At 38.6% G+C, this 18638-nt stretch overlaps 3 protein-coding genes and 1 long non-coding RNA gene across 4 annotated transcripts; 1 reads left to right on the top strand and 3 right to left on the bottom strand.

Annotated features, from left to right (window-relative positions):
• Positions 1–32: 32 nt before the first annotated feature.
• LOC118266355 (uncharacterized) lies at positions 33–1899 on the top strand. The gene is made up of 3 exons (XM_035579772.2): positions 33–325; positions 941–1122; positions 1581–1899. The coding sequence occupies exons 1-3, from the start codon at positions 170–172 to the stop codon at positions 1789–1791; spliced, it is 549 nt and encodes a 182-aa protein (XP_035435665.1). The 5' UTR covers positions 33–169; the 3' UTR covers positions 1792–1899.
• On the bottom strand, positions 1884–9890 carry LOC118266352 (MAU2 chromatid cohesion factor homolog; the record flags this gene model as incomplete). Its single annotated transcript, XM_050695081.1, has 11 exons — positions 1884–4082; positions 4168–4370; positions 4454–4557; positions 4705–4806; positions 5085–5194; positions 5340–5552; positions 5745–5909; positions 6214–6322; positions 7644–7772; positions 8263–8385; positions 9672–9890. Coding segments are annotated over 11 exons (1650 nt in total), but the record flags the coding sequence as incomplete, so codon positions are not given.
• Positions 9891–9919: 29 nt separating this feature from the next.
• Positions 9920–14862, bottom strand: LOC118280840 (uncharacterized). The gene is made up of 2 exons (XR_007705398.1): positions 12730–14862; positions 9920–10241 (listed from the first exon to the last, which is right to left on the bottom strand). It is a non-coding gene; the product is annotated as an uncharacterized LOC118280840 (long non-coding RNA).
• Positions 14863–16229: 1367 nt separating this feature from the next.
• Positions 16230–17989, bottom strand: LOC118266354 (60S ribosomal protein L12). Its single transcript, XM_035579770.2, has 4 exons — positions 17818–17989; positions 17666–17739; positions 16880–17060; positions 16230–16456 (listed from the first exon to the last, which is right to left on the bottom strand). The coding sequence occupies exons 1-4, from the start codon at positions 17852–17854 to the stop codon at positions 16254–16256; spliced, it is 495 nt and encodes a 164-aa protein (XP_035435663.1). The 5' UTR covers positions 17855–17989; the 3' UTR covers positions 16230–16253.
• Between the last annotated feature and the right edge of the window lie 649 nt (positions 17990–18638).

Raw genomic sequence — 18638 nt, 5'->3', positions numbered from 1 at the left:
AAAAATATAAAAGTCACATATGACAATTAACCACTAACAAGTAACAACCCTACAAAATGTCAACCCAAAATTCCAGTGTAAACAAAAACTAACACCACAATTAAATAAATAACAAGTAACAACAATTTTGCTAATATTCCGGACTAAAATTTAAAGTGATCACTCAAACATGGCGCACGCATTTTTCGCGGATGCGGCAAAAAGATCAGAACGCCGAAACAGAAAATGGTACATGGACAACTTGTTGAACGTGCTGCAAGCAGCCAAGGAAAACCAGCAGAGAGATATCGACGCATCCATTGCGCTTGCTGAGGAACTTATGCGGGTCCGTACTTAATTAAGATTAAGCATTTTAGTCAGGAAGTACGCAGGTGTATGTAGAAAAGAAACATGTACCTAATAAGTACTTACTTACCGGGTAGAATTCCATTCTCATAGTCGGTAAACTTAATAGGTGATTTGCTTCTCACGGGAATCCAACCCCTTGATTGGCAGTCGCTCTTGTCGCCACTCGACAAATGAGGCAATTAGACAATAGTCTTAGGATGTATTTTGGCAGGTAATATGTACTTTGTTGCATATATTTATTTAGTTCGATTACTAGTGTGGGAGAGCCATGGTTCAGCAAGAATGGGCCGGCCCGACCGGAGGAGAAAGAACGCTTGCTTTGTGTGAATGGGGTTACCGGAGGCCCAATTACCCCCTCCCCAATCTCCTCAATCCCAATTCCCCAACAACCCTTAAATTTCTGACACCCAAAAGTCCGGCAACGAACTAGTAACGCCTCTGGTGTTTCGAGTGCGTCCTTAGGCTGCCGGATTGCTTACGATCAGATGATCCGACTACTCATTTACCGGCTTATCCGACTACTCATCTATTGGACTACTATGAAAACAAATACCGAAACAAACTCAGCATGTTATCGTTAAATTAATTTCAGAGATTAAACGCGCCTCAACCGCCGCCCGCAGTGGTGCCGCTGCGGCGTGTGATACCGACTGAAATAGACGCCGTGATGTACCCGATAGAAGAGGAAGTTCTCGATATACTGCACAAAAGCACTGAAAAAGGATCTGCCAATAGATATCTGAAGGAGAGATACAAAAAAGCACCGGAAGATAAGTTAGTATTATCTAGTCATCAAGTAGGGTATGGTATTGTATGCAAATTCTCCACTCGTTCGTTCATTGACGATGATCAATGCTCTCTTGACGTCCGCACCAGAGTGAGATTTGTTCGCTGCGAGATGGAAGGATGTATGTCGTGAATGTTTAAGGCACGCCTATTTTGTTTTTTTTTTATAATAAATTGTTTACTGGCAGTTGAGAACAAGTGCACTTATTAATATTATAATGCGACTGCCACATTTCGCCACAAACACAATTTCAGATGTGCGTGACACCCAAACCCGAAACAATTTGTGAAGCAACAACACAAAGGCAGAAATCGAACCACGACACATGGTACAGCGACGAGTCATCCAGCTACTGCACTAACTGTGCAAACGTGAATTCCACTTGCCACGCTGCGCAGCAGTGTCGGTCTTGATCTATTTGAAATAATAATTAACTTTCTTGCAGATTTCTCTACCGCGTAGCTACGAGTTGGGATTACGGTTGGCAGCAGAAGCAAGCTAGGTTGAAGGCGCGCGACGTGAACTTTGGCCGAAGCTTAATATTGAAGCATACCTTCTACCGCAGGAACAACGTGGCGCCCGACCCGCCGCACTATGGCGAGCCCAGTGGCGGGCAGACCTCCATCTGCAGCGAATACTCTTGTAACTTCAATTAGGAACTTGCTAGGATAAGCTAAGATTAAATATACGACGAACATACAACAGTTTATAAATATTTTCAATAAAATGGTATAAATAATAGACGAAATATAGCAAAAAACATATATTTTATAATTTTATTATTTACAATAATTCAACTTTTATTTACATATTAACAACAGCAAATGTACCCTTTGTCTAAGGCCACATCTAACTGTTCGAAAGGGAATTACTATAAAATAAAAAATGTGTACAGAGTTCTTTCCATTTTGTTTTTACGAAAGATTGTGTGATTAAAGAGGTCGGTCGTGTTTAATCTCAATAGAATCATTTCGGGATAAGGAAAACAGTTGTCTCTAGTATATTACAAAAATAATATGAACATGGAAAGATATCAACAGTATTGTGACACTATGTACTATGGTGAAACACTCTATTGAGACCAACTACAACAATCAAATGCTACTATAAAATTAATTAACCAGCATATCAACAACATCCACTCACTCCTAACAAGATACTAAGGAAAATAACTAATAAAATAAATGTTAATATAATTAATAATAAATATGAGACATTTTGTTCTTTCTCAAGTTCATATTTTGACACATTATGTACAATTAATTTATATATCAGTCCATATTATCTGCATAAACGTTTACTTCGAAATTTGTCCACAATTCAACTGTGTATTGTGCAAAATAAGACAATTTATTATGCTCTCTCTCCTTTGGCGTGTCGTCTATGTTTCCAGGGTTAATCAAGTGACAGGCATGTTATACACTCCAAGTACGCCCCTTCACCTCCCAGGGGAACACCAACAATGTAACTATTCATTACTGTATCATCTGCATTTATCAAGGCTCCAACAATATTCATATAAGCAAGCATGTACACATTAAGGCCCAACTACTAGAAATACTACTTTTTTTAAAGTAGGCTTGTTTTGTTGAAATGGCAAACCATTGAAAGGTGAATAGTAATGTCACAGTACAAACTGTTTGTGCTAGACTCCACTAATTTCATGTGCAGGTGTGTAGCTGGGCCTCTCGGACGGCAAAACAGTATACCATACTGTTTACACAAACTTTGCACATGTACCTATACTTATAGTGGCAGTAAAGCACTGTCTCTCACAACATTTACAAAAGAAAGTAACAAAAAGAAAATTTAAAGTATATTCAGAAAACTGAAGATCAGCTGCATGCTCAATCCTAACAGTTATCTTCAATAAGGCAGTCACATAATTGTACTTAAGTAGGTGCAGCAATTAATTTACAAATTGTAAACAAAATGCTTACAAGCCATATTAACTTTGACAAGTACTGACACTGCCTTTTGTATCTAACCCCATAAAAAAACATTAAATAGAAATGTCATTTGTTAATTTGATACTGATTACGGTAACTTCCCCTCAGCTCGCTTCACATGTGATGATGATAAATGAATGAGATCAGACATTTATGAGAACCAATATAGACGATAGTAGCAGGACGAGTGCCGCAATACCTGGTGTCGCGACATCGCCGGTGTACCCACGGTACACCCAGACACATACTAGTCTGATATGATATTATTGTCACAACTTTATACAAACTCAACAATCACTCAGAGACGATCCAGTGTCATGTAGCCCATCAGAAACCAAGCAACTGTTACACCAATGTTTCAAAGAGATGTAATGGAGCAGTTGGTTTCACAGCTTATCTAAATATTCCATGACATTTGGGGAATGAGGGGATACAATTGAGCAATATTAATTGCCGTATTCTACAACCCTAACCACAGCGTGACTGATAAACCCAAGGGTGAGGATGTACAATGAAGATGATGTTAATTGACCGTATAAATCAAGCTTTACCTATTAATTACTGGCTAGGTTAGTCGGATCCCCTCGGCCCCGCGACGGGAACAGTCACACTAACACGCGCGCAGTATCCTCGTTATAATCAGATCGTAACGTCCGCACACGTCACAAGGTTCCGCACTATCACTATGAACATCTGTTAAGTCACTGGCGTGGAATATCACTGCCGGGAATAGGTCCCCCTTAGGCCGATGACAGTGATCTTAAGGTTGAGTGTAGTACCAGAGCGCTCGCGCGCCGGGTCGGGGCCGGCGCAGTCCCACGCGCACTAGGGCTGCGGCGGCGGCAGCGCCGGCGGCGGACCGCTCGTCCACTGCACCAGCGCGTGCTGCGCCAGCTGCGTCGCCTGGAAGTGGTCCTTCAGCAGCGCCTGGGAGAAGTTGCAGTGCATCTGGTACGCCTCGTTCTCTCGCTCCGTGTCGCCCGCCAGCCGGTACAAGTCTAAACATCAAATGAGTGTTAGATTTTACGCGAAATTTGAGGTGGATGAGCAACAACATTTCTCTGCAATAAGCCAAAAAAGTACCTTTCAATATAGCAGATGCCCAGAGCTGCACGTGCACGTCGGGTATCTTGCTGGCCAGCTGCATGGCGGGCGTGACCATGTTCATGCTCTCGCGAGAGTTGTTGATGGACAGGAAGATATGTCCCAGCAGCACGAGGGAGCACGATGTCAGTCTGTTTAGATCCTCGGCGTTCGCCATCTTCAGCGTCTCACGCAAGTACCTCCTACACGAAACAAATAGCAATGAGTAAATCAATAACGTCGATATCGAGCAGACATTCTGAGGAATCTTTCTGAGGTGACTTACTTGGCTTCGTTATACCGAGCCTGGAAGAAAGCTTGCAGTCCCAATACGTAGTAGGAGGCAGCTCGTAACCCGTGCGCATACGCCGGTAGCGCTTCGGGCCTCACCTAGACATAAATATGACATTAATTATAAACTATTTTTAAATCCACTATCAAACACATGATATGCTTACCAGAGAAGTCTTTGAGAAATGGAGACTAAAGGTTAATACAGAATATAAATTTTAGTTAATATGAGAACAATGTTTTTACCTGTTCCATGAGTATGGTCAGTTCACTGTCTCTCCTCCCTCGTAAATATACAATCGCCAAGTTGAGCTTCGCGAACATCCATAAATCTCTTTCTTGTGACATCTGCAAACAAAGAATAGAAAGCATGAAATGATTATGTAGAGATTGCCCATAGCACAGTAGTCGACACAGGCTTTTTTAATGAGGAAAAATCAACAAATGACTTCTCCTGCCTTGGGCAAGGCGAGAGTAAGTGTCAAACTCTTACTAACTAAAAACTACTCCTGCTTATTGAGCTAGAGCCCCTGTTACCCGGTAGGCAGTCCGCAGCTCCGGGACTGTCACAGTCTGGTGTGGAATCATACTAATAATTTTAGCCATTATTATTACGTAGTACTCACATTGATGGCAGTGTGGAACTGTGCCTCGGCGGCGTCCATGCAGTTCATGGACATGGCGTACAGTCCCAGCAGGCAGTGCAGCTGGGGCGTGTGCAGCTCCGCCGTCGCCGCTGCAAGTCGAACAAAATGTTATATCACCATAATATTACTTTGAGAATACACTACAGGCTGGATGCAAGTTGCTTCAAATCAGCCGATTTGGAAGTGACTTGGAGATATGTAGTGACTTTTTAGGTATTTATGAGCGCTACTAACGTTCAGGCGCCTGTGTGAGTAGATGCGCGGCGCGCGCGATCTCGTGCAGCGCGTGCGCCTTCCCGCCGGCGACGAGGCGGCACAGCGCGGCGTGCTCCACCAGCGCCATGCGCAGGCGCCACGCCAAGATCGCGCCCTTCCGGCTCCGGACTCGCTCCCTCTCCTCCCTCTCACACTTCTCGTTACCCAAAGCATCCTTTTCGCATGTTTTTGCTGTAAATGTAATCACAGTGTTAAAATAATGGCAATTATGCTCCTAATAAGGCTATAAAGAACTGAACATAATGGGGAATGCAACACATTAAAAGGATGTAAACAAAATGTCAAAAATTTGCCTTTGCACTTACAACCACTTAATCAAAAAGAGAATAATAATCAATTTAAGTATCAAGACTAGCGACTTACAGGTAAGCTTATCGATCTGCGCGAGCGCTTTCTCGGTGTATTTGTGTGCCTTCTCCATGTAGCCGGCCTGCGCGGAGTGCATGACGGTGACGAGGTACACCAGCACGTACAGCTGTTGCCGCGACATCCACACGAACGACTCGCCTTGCACGCTGCCGCAAACAGCTGTAGGACAAATTAAGATGAGTATGGTATAAGAAAAAATTATGTGACATCCAACTCTTTTCAAATTGACATTAAAGAAGTAAGTTCCACGGATCTTTTCGATTCGATATTTCGTATCTCGTTTTGGTTATTTTAGCGACTATTTCTGCAGTTTGTGATCTAAATCATTAATTAAGTAATCATAATCTCATTTTGATAAAGCCTATCTTGTTAATGTTAAAAAAACTTAAACGTATGTGTTAATGAACATTTAAAATTATTAAAAAACAAAAATACGAAGGAAAATAATGTAAACAATACTTACTGTCATCGTCGGGCCACTGCGGCGCCATAATAGCTTGTATGCTCTGCTGCAGCTGCTTCAAACACGGCTTCACGCTCTTCACCTGCCCGGCCATTAAGTAGTGACACACCTGCCGACAAACACATTATTTAAGGTCACTGATAACTTGTAGACTAGGGTCAAATTCTATTGCCTATGAAAGTTAGTCAAGTGGTCGGAATCGGGCACAATAGTAGTACATGTAACTGGAATCGTGCCTAATTATGGCAATGGAATCACTTCTTGATACATGAGACTCACGTCATAAAATAATTGGTGAAAAATAATGTTACATTTAAAATGTGCACATCTGCCTACCCCTTGGCTTAAATGATTAACGCATAATAATATGTATGCTATGATGATATCAAAACCAATCAGGAGAGATGTTTTTTAACGTTCCAATGGCTTAATACGACTTTGTTTTACGTTTGGCCGGCTGCCGCACGTCATGTTGCGGTTTCGAGTTCCGCACGGAGCAACTCTGTGTGATCCACAAATTGTTATTTCGGGTCTGGTGATGGTGATTATGTTATGTGAACTTGTAAATTGTCTGTAAACGCACCCACGACACAGGAGAAAATCATATGATTTTCTCCTGTGGGGCAAAAGTCGTATTTTTTTTTTTTGTTTTTGTTTTTTATAATAGCTGAAGATTTTGTTTGAACACGCTATTCTCCGGAACTACTGGTTCGAATTATTTATTTTTTATGTTAGAGTCCAATTATAGAGAAAGACTATACATAACACAACATCACGCTACTATCAATAGGAGCCGCGCCATATGATAGCTAGTTTATGATAAACATTGTTTAAAATGGTTTTAACGCTCGCCTTACATAGCTAACCTTGCCATGTTTTAATAAGTCCATTGTATTGTAGCCACGGTGATGTAATGAAGGTTTCATTAATTGCTATGAGGTACAAACTATAAAACTACAGGTCTTTATTCCTGTATACTATTTACTTGTAATGTTTATAAAGTCTACTTTGTATTTCGTACTGTTGAGAGTTGATTATGGGCTGAACTTTATGAACTTCGCGTAACACTTTGGGTGACTTAAGAATAAGTATCTCCTGATTAATAATTGTCCTATCAGCCTATCAAATCATCGTATCATATCGTCACGCCTTTTATCCCCCAAGGGGTAAGCAGAGATACACATTTTTCCACTGTACGCCCATTTACGTTATAAGTTTCATGTAATAGGGGGTGAGCCTATTGCCGTATACTGGGCACAATTCCAGATTCCGTGCTACTACTGAGAGAATTTAGAAAAACCGTAAATAGCCCGAAGTTCATCCTGATCCATCACTCGCACTAGCTACCACTTGACCAACAAAGCAGTCTGACTGCTCAATAAAATCAAACATTCACAAAACTGGAAGACTCAAAGAATATAATAATTTACCTGTAGAACAAGGAAGAACACCTTGAGGTACTCTTTCTGGTGGTGGCTGCCGCTCCATGCGTCCACTAGGTGACCAGCCTGGTTCAGGAGTGGTAATACCTCTGTGATCCTCTTGTCTATTAACAACAGCTGCAATAAAACAATAACATCAATTTCTATGTTATACCTATGTAAACTGAAGAATATGGCTTGCTCAAGTGAGCTATTTGAGAAATGCTCTACTAGTTTCAAGGTACAATGGGATTTATATTCATAAGCAGCGTATGCGTCGCGGTAATGTCGCCCAAGCTAGTAAAATCAGTAGAGCTTTTTTCTACAAAATAATGTGAACGGTTCTAATCGTAATTGTGAGCAAGCAATCTTTCTCAAAACATTAAACATTAATTTCTGTTAAATATTTTACCAATTCGCTATACATTTCTTTATTAAGTGTTCAACTTATCTATTAACCTCTTGTCTGCTGGTACATGAGATATAATAGAAAACACATTGTCTCTCACACAGATCTATATCATAACAGAATAATATGTTACATTCACAACTTTAAACTTGTACATACATAGTTTCAATATATGTATAGAGCCAATCACAATTGAAATATATGTATAAATAAACTTACCATAACCCTACTGAGTAAGAAAAGGACGCGTGTATAGGCCACATTTGATATCTGTGCATAGTCAACTCCAACTCCTAACAAACTGCTTGCCACTTCATACTCTTTCTCAGTGGCATGGATTTGCTGAAAATAAATTATTTCATTAATCATCACTTTCATTCCTTTGCATACACAATTAGTTTTTTTTTTGCACTTCTTATTTCAAGATTGATAAGAAATGTTTGTAAACAAACCACTCTTGTCTCTACAAGAGTGCATTACATCCCATTTATTTTGTTGTATGTGGCCACACTCCTGGCCTTGCTCAACTTAGTATTTCTAAGTCTAGAGGACTAACTAATATTTGCATTGACATTCAAAAGTGCTTTCCTGAGCTGTTTGAAATAAATAAATTTGACTTTAACTTTCACTCAATTTAGTGGCAGTGCCAATTGAAAATACAATAAAATCATAGAAAAGTGCCATTTGTGGTTTGTTTATAAAGATTTGACATTAATCCCGGTATAAGTACATTTAGAAACACAATTTAAAATCAAGGGCTAAACAACATTACCAATTTATTATTTTCCATAGAAAAGTTTATTGGTTTTATTATTGAAATGTTAAGGGAGGTGTTAAATTCAATAACCTCCACCAACCCTTACTTTGAATAAAAAATGTGTTTTTATGTTCAAAAAGTTCTTTTAAAAATTAACAAGTACATATTCTAAATGCTTCTTGCTTTATTATAAGCATTAATTAGTTATGTAAATTATAACTTGCTTAGAATACACTCTCATGTATCACATTTTTATTGCAGCTACCAACACTAGATAGAAATTAAAAACTATATTTAACCTGTACTTTTACTGTTAGTCAATCAATAAAACAATCAAAATTTTAATTTTTTATAAAGACTTCTTTACATAACAAGAAATTTATCCGTCTTTTAAGAAATAATTTGAATAACTATATACATGAATCTATTTAGTTAAGTAACTAATAAAAAATTTTTATTAATTCCTAATATTCAAATTGATATAAACAAATGATAAGTCCTATAAATAATATCTGATTATAAATCATATACTTTGATAAAACAATTACTTGAAGATAATTATTGCCATCTCATTATGATAATAACTTAATGTAAACTTGACACAAAACAATAACATTCAAACATATGATTGTTTGGCAATTATAATTTGGAGATTTTAAAATCAAATTAGTATAAATATCTAAAATAAAGAGAAATATTACACAGTAATTGTCATATTACTGCAACAAACGTATTAGAAACCTAAGATTAGGTTCACAAACAACATTACTGTTTATCTAACCATTTATAAGTAGCACCGATAATGTAATAAACATTCCTTAAAGAGCAAAAGGTTATTTAAATGACAGAACAACAAACATGCAATACTCACTGCTAGTTGGAATATTAGCCTGCAGTGCCAGTACACACTGTGCTGAGACAACTCAATGGCCTTCCGTAGAATGGGCTTTGAAAGTGATGGCTGGCCCTGGGCCTCAAACAGATCTGCCAGCACACTTGCTGCCTCAAACTTAACATCGTCGAACCCATTGATAGTCTGTGACATGCACCACTGAAACCACAACACAGTAAATTCACCATATGACCCACTTCATGTAAGGAGAATGAAACCACCTCTACAACTTACTAAATGGTTTTAATATTACTAACACAAATACAATGCTTGATATTACCAATTTCTGGCTACAAAGAATAACAATTAAAGAGATACGATTCAAAAGCGATATAATGCACCGGTCGCGGTGCGGTCTGGAGCGGAAGTGGGCGGAAGTGACGCTTGTCTTATCCTGTCAATTGAATTTGACAGTTCGACAAACGTCAAACCGACGACGTTCCCTTACACGGCCTCTCCTGACACACTGGCGTCCTCGACAGGCGTTGTTGCACCAACTTCTTCACCGTCGAAGACTGGAGTGCTCAGCACCTCTGTCATCGGAAGGATCTGCACGAATAAAAACACATCCCAAGCTATATTAAGTGGCAAGCAAGTGTTGAAAAGAAATATTAAGATTTCCAGTCCTGTTGAAAAGAAATATTAAGATTTCCAGTCCTGTTGAAAAGAAATATTAAGATTTCCAGTCCTGTTGAAAAGAAATATTAAGATTTCCAGTCCTGTTGAAAAGAAATATTAAGATTTCCAGTCCTGTTGAGATAATAAATGATCTATTGCAATAATAATTAGTCATATACAAAGCAACATAAGGTCTAGGTCGCAAGCAAGGCTAGACATAACACACAAGGTCAAATTATTCAGCAAGGCATAATACACAAGGTCAAGTTATTCAACAAGACAACACACAAGGTCAAGTTATTCAACAAGGCATAATACACAAAGTCAAATTATTTAGCAAGGCATAATACACAAGGTCAAGTTATTCAACAAGGCATAATACACAAGGTCAAGTTATTTAACAAGACATAATACACAAGGTCAAGTTATTCAACAAGTAACACACAATGTCAAGTTATTCAACAAGGCATAACACACAAAGTCAAGTTATTTAACAAGACATAATACACAAGGTCAAGTTATTCAACAAGACATAACACACAAAGTCAAGTTATTTAACAAGACATAATACACAAGGTCGAGATATACAACAAGACATAACACATAAGGTCTAGACATCCAACTAGACATAATACACAAGGGCTAGTTATCCAACTAGACATACACACAAGGGCTAGTTATCCAACTAGACATAACACACAAGGGCTAGTTATCCAACTAGACATAACACACAAGGGCTAGTTATCAACTAGACATAACACACAAGGGCTAGTTATCCAACTAGACATATACATAAGGGCTAGTTATCAACTAGACATAACACACAAGGGCTAGTTATCCAACTAGACATAACACACAAGGGCTAGTTATCCAACTAGACATAACACACAAGGGCTAGTTATCCAACTAGACATAACACATAAGGGCTAGTTATCCAACTAGACATAATACATAAGGGCTAGTTATCCAACTAGACATAACACACAAGGGCTAGTTATCCAACTAGACATAACACACAAGGGCTAGTTATCCAACTAGACATAACACACAAGGGCTAGTTATCCAACTAGACATAATACATAAGGGCTAGTTATCCAACTAGACATAACACACAAGGGCTAGTTATCCAACTAGACATAACACACAAGGGCTAGTTATCCAACTAGACATAACACATAAGGGCTAGTTATCCAACTAGACATAACACATAAGGGCTAGTTATCCAACTAGACATAACACATAAGGGCTAGTTATCCAACTAGACATAACACATAAGGGCTAGTTATCCAACTAGACATAACACACAAGGGCTAGTTATCCAACTAGATAACACACAAGGGCTAGTTATCCAACTAGACATAACACACAAGGGCTAGTTATCCAACTAGACATAATACATAAGGGCTAGTTATCCAACTAGACATAACACACAAGGGCTAGTTATCCAACTAGACATAACACACAAGGGCTAGTTATCCAATCTAACACACAAGGGCTGATTGCTTATGACATAACACATAAGGGCTAGTTATCCAACTAGACATAATACATAAGGGCTAGTTATCCAACTAGACATAACACACAAGGGCTAGTTATCCAACTAGACATAACACACAAGGGCTAGTTATCCAACTAGACATAACACACAAGGGCTAGTTATCCAACTAGACATAGTTATTTAGTTATCCAACTAGACATAACACACAAGGGCTAGTTATCCAACTAGACATAATACACAAGGGCTAGTTTCCAACTAGACATAACACATAAGGGCTAGTTATCCAACTATTCTTATATGATATCTTTGATTGCATAGACATATTTAAATTGTACATTATTTAATTCGAATTTTTAATTTGGTAATATTTTAAATTTGTATATCTTGTTTTTTATTTTATTATTATTTTAATTTGATTATTATAATAACTATTGATTGTAATGTTATATAGTTATGCATGTATTTTAAATGTCTCGATACTATATCAAAACTGGGGAGGAGCGAGACAACCCCAACACAAGTGTTATTAACCACTTTCAGGGGCTCTTTTGAGCACTTGAGACATAATACACAATGTCTAGAGTCTAGACTTCAAGCAAGGTTAAACATGGCACACAATGTGTCTAGTTATCCAACTAGACATAATACACAAGGTCTAGACTTCAAGCAAGGTTAAACATGGCACACAATGTCTAGTTATCCAACTAGACATAACACATAAAGTCTAGTAATTCAACAAAACCAGACACAACACAAGGTCTAGGTTTTAAGCAAGACTAGACATAACACAAGGCCTAGTTATTCAACAAAACTAGCTATGGTTAGCCATTCAGCAAGTACTCACATGCAAAGAAAGCAGCACACCCAAAGGAGTCCATTCGCCATTCCAGGGCACTATGAACTGCAACACAGCAAAGTTACCTTTCCATAAGCCCCAGCAACAAGTTTCAACTCATTTCGGTCATTCTTCAAGATTCTTGTGACCCTATAAGGTCCGTGCATTCCAGGATCTGGTTATGACAATAGCAAGGTCTTCCTTTTGGAAAACATGAGGTGCTCAGCATACTGTGTCACACTCCAATGCCAATCAAAAAGTTGAGTGGAGACGCTTGAGTAGTTTCCTGTTTGGTGACATTTTGCGAATGCCACAGCTCTTCAGACCACTTATTCTTCCTGTTATAGGTCTCAACCCTTAACATATTGAAAAGAGTACAAACACCGCTCCACTTGACCATTGGCATGATACATCTCAAGAGTTATGTAGTGAATGGAGCATCCTAAATCATTACCCCATTTTACAAAGTTTGCTGATTCTAACATGCAACCACAATCAGCATCTATAAGATGCAGAGTGCAATACAAGGAGATAGCATTTATAAATGCTTTCTGTAGCTCATAAGAATACTGTCTGTACAGTAGGTAAATAAGACAGCAATTACAAAAAGCATCAACCAGAACAAGAACATGCTCATAGCTATTATTCCAGTAGAGGACCCAGGACATTGGTATGAAGCAACTTAATTTAGGTATGAAAGCAACTTCTGGCTTTTGCCATGAAGTAATGGGTTGTAATGGTGCTTAAAGAATCCACTTACTAGCCATGCAAGCTAAACAATATGCCATATACTTTATCACAAAAGCATTAAGACATGGTTCCTTAACCAAAAGTGATTTGGGATCAATCCAATAGTTTTATATGCACCGATGTGACAATTTTAATTATGAAAGATTTTAAGTACCGTAACCATAACTACTAGCATCAGTATGTGCCTTCGTATTTAAATCAGTTTCAAAGATAGCGATAATAGGTTCATCTTTAGGAAAAACATTTAAGTGTAGGATTTTGAGCAGGTCTGTATTAAGTAATGTAATTTTACAGCCTCTTTAGAGTGAACAGTCTCGATTTACGCGACCTTCATTTTTACTCCCGACTGGTTTTACAAAAGTAGAAAAATAATTAATTAAGTAACTCACACGGTTTCAGATTTTTATTTGTAGCAGCAGCTTTTAAGTTAGGTTCATTGACCCCACGCATAACGATCGCGCTAATTAGTTCGTCACTTAACCCTTTAACAATTTGTAATCGTAATAATGATCGTCTTACGTACTCAGCATACGTAACAAAACTATCAGAATTGGTACTCATGACCTCGTATAAAATGTTCGCTACGTCAATCTTTCTCGCACACAATGATTTAAAATCTCGTTTGAAGTTACTCCAGGACCGATCCGTAGTAGGTAACCCACTCGTCTAACCAAGATTTCGCGTCGCCTTTAAGACAGTGACCGATACGTGACAAACATTCAGCATCATTCCACTTATTAAGAATTTGAGCTCGGTCTACCTCATCAAACCAGGCATCAACGTTGTGTATATTCGGGTCGAAATTTGAGACGTAAAAATCACGTGTTCCGCCATATTTTAAAGAATGAATTGCCTCAACGACTTTTTCTGTCGAATCACAATTTGATGGTGGTACTTCGATATTAGACGACGTACCTAACGAAGATCTATCCTCTAACGCGTTTAGCCTCATAAGAATTGTTTGAAAGGAGTTACGTAGCACTGAATTACTCCGAGTTCGCGGGCTGCGCGCGAGACGGTTACGATGCCGACGCCGTATGGGTGTCGACTCCTCGAACACGGATCTCCTCGGGATATGTGAGGTCCACTGCGTGAACGATCACGTTTGCCCATTGTTACACGCAATTACACAGTAATCCGTCACTAGTTACGCCACGAATCAAGAAGCCAGAAATTGATAATTAAAGACTGCACGTGGATATGCAATAGGTAGGAATCCCACTTCTGATGTAAGGAGAATGAAACCACCTCTACAACTTACTAAATGGTTTTAATATTACTAACACAAATACAATGCTTGATATTACCAATTTCTGGCTACAAAGGATAACAATAAAGAGATACGATTCAAAAGCGATATCCTGCACCGGTCGCGGTGCGGTCTGGAGCGGAAGTGGGCGGAAGTGACGCTTGTCTTATCCTGTCAATTGAATTTGACAGTTCGACAAACGTCAAACCGACGACGTTCCCTTACAATTTCTTCTCCATAGGAATCTACACTTTGGAACGAGCAAATAGCTTCACTAGAGGACTGACCGACAGACAGACGTTATTAATATTTGCTTTGACGTTCAAAAGTGCCTTCCTGGTCTATTTGAAATAAATGATTTTGACTTTGACTTTAACTTACCTATATAATTTTTGGACCTACTGATCTATAGGTTGTGGAGAGGCCGCAGATCACTCGGACATCCAAAAACGCATCAAGGCTGCAAGCTATTAAAAAAAATATTTTCTATTGCGTCGTACGAACACCCAGACTCGAAACAATTTCTCAATCACACAGATTTGTTCCGTGCGGGAATCAAACTTGTGACATGCTTTGTAGTAGTAATAATTGCTCATCCAGCAACCACTGTGCCTATCGTACAGTAACTATAGTGGCACTCAAAGGGGAGTCAGCGGGCTTAGAGACATCTACATGTTACGGGCTCCTATTTTGAGCAGTACGACGTTATACTGCCTCCCTGATTGCTGCATTTGCCCGTAACGGAACGTCTCAATGACCAACCGTATCTACCTAACGAATACTATTTGCTCCTTATGATTTCGATTCGATACTAGATCAGCGTAGAGTCGATGTCTCTAATGTAACAACAAATTCACCCTTATTTCTATCCATAAACACTACACATCCAAATCCAAGCACAAGGGTGATTTCTCTCGGAAGGAATATGTGCGTATTACATTGAGGAAATGGCAGAGTATAAAAGTATAGGGGAAATGGGCTATTTCAGATTTTACAGTACTAATAGCGATTGTATAAGCTATTCCTTTTTTATCCAAATACAGGAACTATGCAGGAATAATAAAGCCTTAAAAAGTGAAGTTTAGCTGTGAAGTCCAGCATACTATACAATATGGAGATAACTCATGATTTAATGAAACTGTAATTAGTGCTTGTCCACAGAAGCATAATACTACTAAATATTTGAACGAAAACCGAAAATAAAATAATTGTATTTACAAACAAAATAGATAATAAAATTAAGTATTAAATTCTGTGGGATTGGTTTCATGTATGACCACTAGAGCTGAAATGTTGTATCTTGGTCCAGGAATGTTACGGACATGCGGCGCGGCTGTTATAATGCCGTATTTGTAGTGTTCAAATTAGCTCAAAGAAAATAATGCACTTTTTGGCTTGATTACTGGGCCTGTTTCGCTAATTTTTTGTATGTTGTCAGCCCAGATGATAATAAATATGTGGTTTAGATTAAGTAATAAGAAGTTTCTTATTACTTAGAGTAGGTATTAGAAGTTATGCAGTTGAAAATAAGTTCATCACTGAACAGAAAAACATGGTACAGTGGTGAAAGTTGGAAATAAAACACAATTTAGTTAAACTTAGATGTTAGGTTTATTCATCAATGGTGAGGGCACCAGAGTTGATGTCATTGATGAGGTCATGTGGAGGCCTGCCCTCGACTGTGCAGCCGACAGACTGTGCGGTTCCAAGGATCTCCTTGACTGTGCCGGACAGGTAACGGGCCATTGATCTGGCTCTCATGGTCTTGGCGATGCTGATAACATCTTCAAGGGTGATGTTGCCATTGTGCTTGACTGGAAAGAGAATAGAACAATTATTTATCATATGCATATAGCTTAGTGACATAAAATTATTTCTAGGTACCTAACTATAATAATTTCCAGTATATTCTAGTAGTATTTCCAGTAGTATTCTAAGTAACTAACTATAATATTACAGAATTGATGATATAAAAAACAATAATCAGAAAACATAGGAGTATATTGCAATTTCTCCATAAAACTTGCTGTTTTCAATTTTAATATTGGTAAAAAAGCAAATGACACTACAACCAGTTTCCTAATATTGTGCAACTGTTTATAACATTACAAAAGGTAGTTGCATATTACTGGAAGTTTGTAACAAGCATGGCGGTTCTTTTTTTTTAGATATATAGTAGTAAAGTACAGATACAGCTGTATTGAACATTTTAGTTGCAGAAAAGACTTGGAACATACTGTTCTTTTGCTTCTTGCGGTCACGTGGGGGCTCCTTCAGTGCTCTGATGATGAGGGCAGCGGCAGATGGCACCACAGAGATCTGGGCCTGTCTGTTCTGTACAATCAGCTGCACGGTGATCTTAAGACCCTTCCAGTCGCTGGTAGCCTTGGCAATGTCGTCACCAACCTTCTTGGGGGACTGTGTGTGGAAATAAATATTAGTAAGACATTTATGTACAAGTTGAACAATGTTGACAAGTAGTAAAGGTGATAATATCCCTTGCTTTAACAAATATGTACCTGTTTACCAGATCCTTTTAAAACACATTGTTCATTATTCCGTGTATTACAGCTATGGAAATATATGTATGTGCAACTTACTCAGTTCCATCTGTGAGTAGGTACCTAGAAAGCATGGCAGTCACATTGCCTGGTCCGCGACTCCTTATTGGACATTCGGAGTAGCCGCGACAGGGAAATTATCCTGAGTCGCGGGTTCCTTCCATCCGCCACCCGGAAGGACGCGCCTGGTAGGGAGGCACCCCCCAGGATGATCAACTTGTATACGAGACCACTCAATTTGTACTTTCTCAACACATCAAGAAAATCGATTTGAGCTCGCTAATTATCATATATTATGAAAATTAAAGAGATATAAGCTTTCTATCTTTATCTAATAAATTGAGTTGTCTCTATTCTGTACCATTGATTGAATATTGAACGGTACGATCGTATGGAATTGGTATTCGGACTGCCATGCGAAACTTCTAGGTTAGGAGGTAAATAGATAAATTATATGCTCACCAGACCAAGAGGACCGATTTTAGGAGCCAAAGATGAAGTGGCACCAACTTCTCCACCGACGCATCGCAAGTTTACTGCAAAAATACACACACAAAGTTGTAGAACACCATCACTCAGAAACCGGTATGTTTTTCACTGACATGAACTCTTACCGATTTTAATTTCATTAGGATCGAACTTAGGCGGCATTGTGCTGTATTTTTAAAATACAAATTAACGTATTTCAAACTATTCCAAGGTGATTAACTTGGATTAAAAAGGCGAACTGCAATCAAACGTTTGGCAACGTTGACAGCTCACCGAAAAAGAAATGTTCTGAAACAATTTGACATTAGGTCTCTTTGACATAAAATCGTTTTTTTAATTAAATTTCCTGACGGGAACCTTGTCTTTTAATCCAGTACTTGCTTGTTATTTATATTTGACTAGCAAACCCGGCGAACTCCGTTTCGCCAGCAATGATTTTCTGTTTCTGCTTTTTTCTTAATTTTTTTCCTGAATTTTCTTTGCTATAAACCTCATGGAGCTCGAGACCTTTCCAACGAATGCAAAACCGTGGAAATCGGTTCGAGCGTTCTGGAGTTATAGCGTCAGGAAGGAAAACCCGACTAATTTTTATATTATAGATTAAAAATCTTTATCACAATTTATTTGTATTTTATCACCAATTTCATAAAAGAGTATAGTTTCATTCATAATAATTTAAATATTTAGTATGTAGCTACATGTACGAACAAATCCGTACATTTTGTATTGTTTAGTAATAATGCTGACGCTTGCACTCACGATGCGACGCATCGCGCTCTGTTGTCAATAATTACTTTAGTACCAATAAATCCGTGTAATTTTACTTAATCAAATTCCCTAACAGGGTCGCGGCGCGGTACTCATAACATTTTAACAGTATAAACAAACTAGGTGTAAGGTAATCACCGTACACTACATTTGGGCAACATCGGAGTTATATTTTCTG

Source organism: Spodoptera frugiperda, chromosome 7 (genome assembly GCF_023101765.2).
Source record: "Spodoptera frugiperda isolate SF20-4 chromosome 7, AGI-APGP_CSIRO_Sfru_2.0, whole genome shotgun sequence".
Lineage (NCBI taxonomy): Eukaryota > Metazoa > Arthropoda > Insecta > Lepidoptera > Noctuidae > Spodoptera > Spodoptera frugiperda.
Note: the sequence above shows the minus strand (reverse complement) of the source record. Positions and strands in the feature narration are given on the sequence as shown.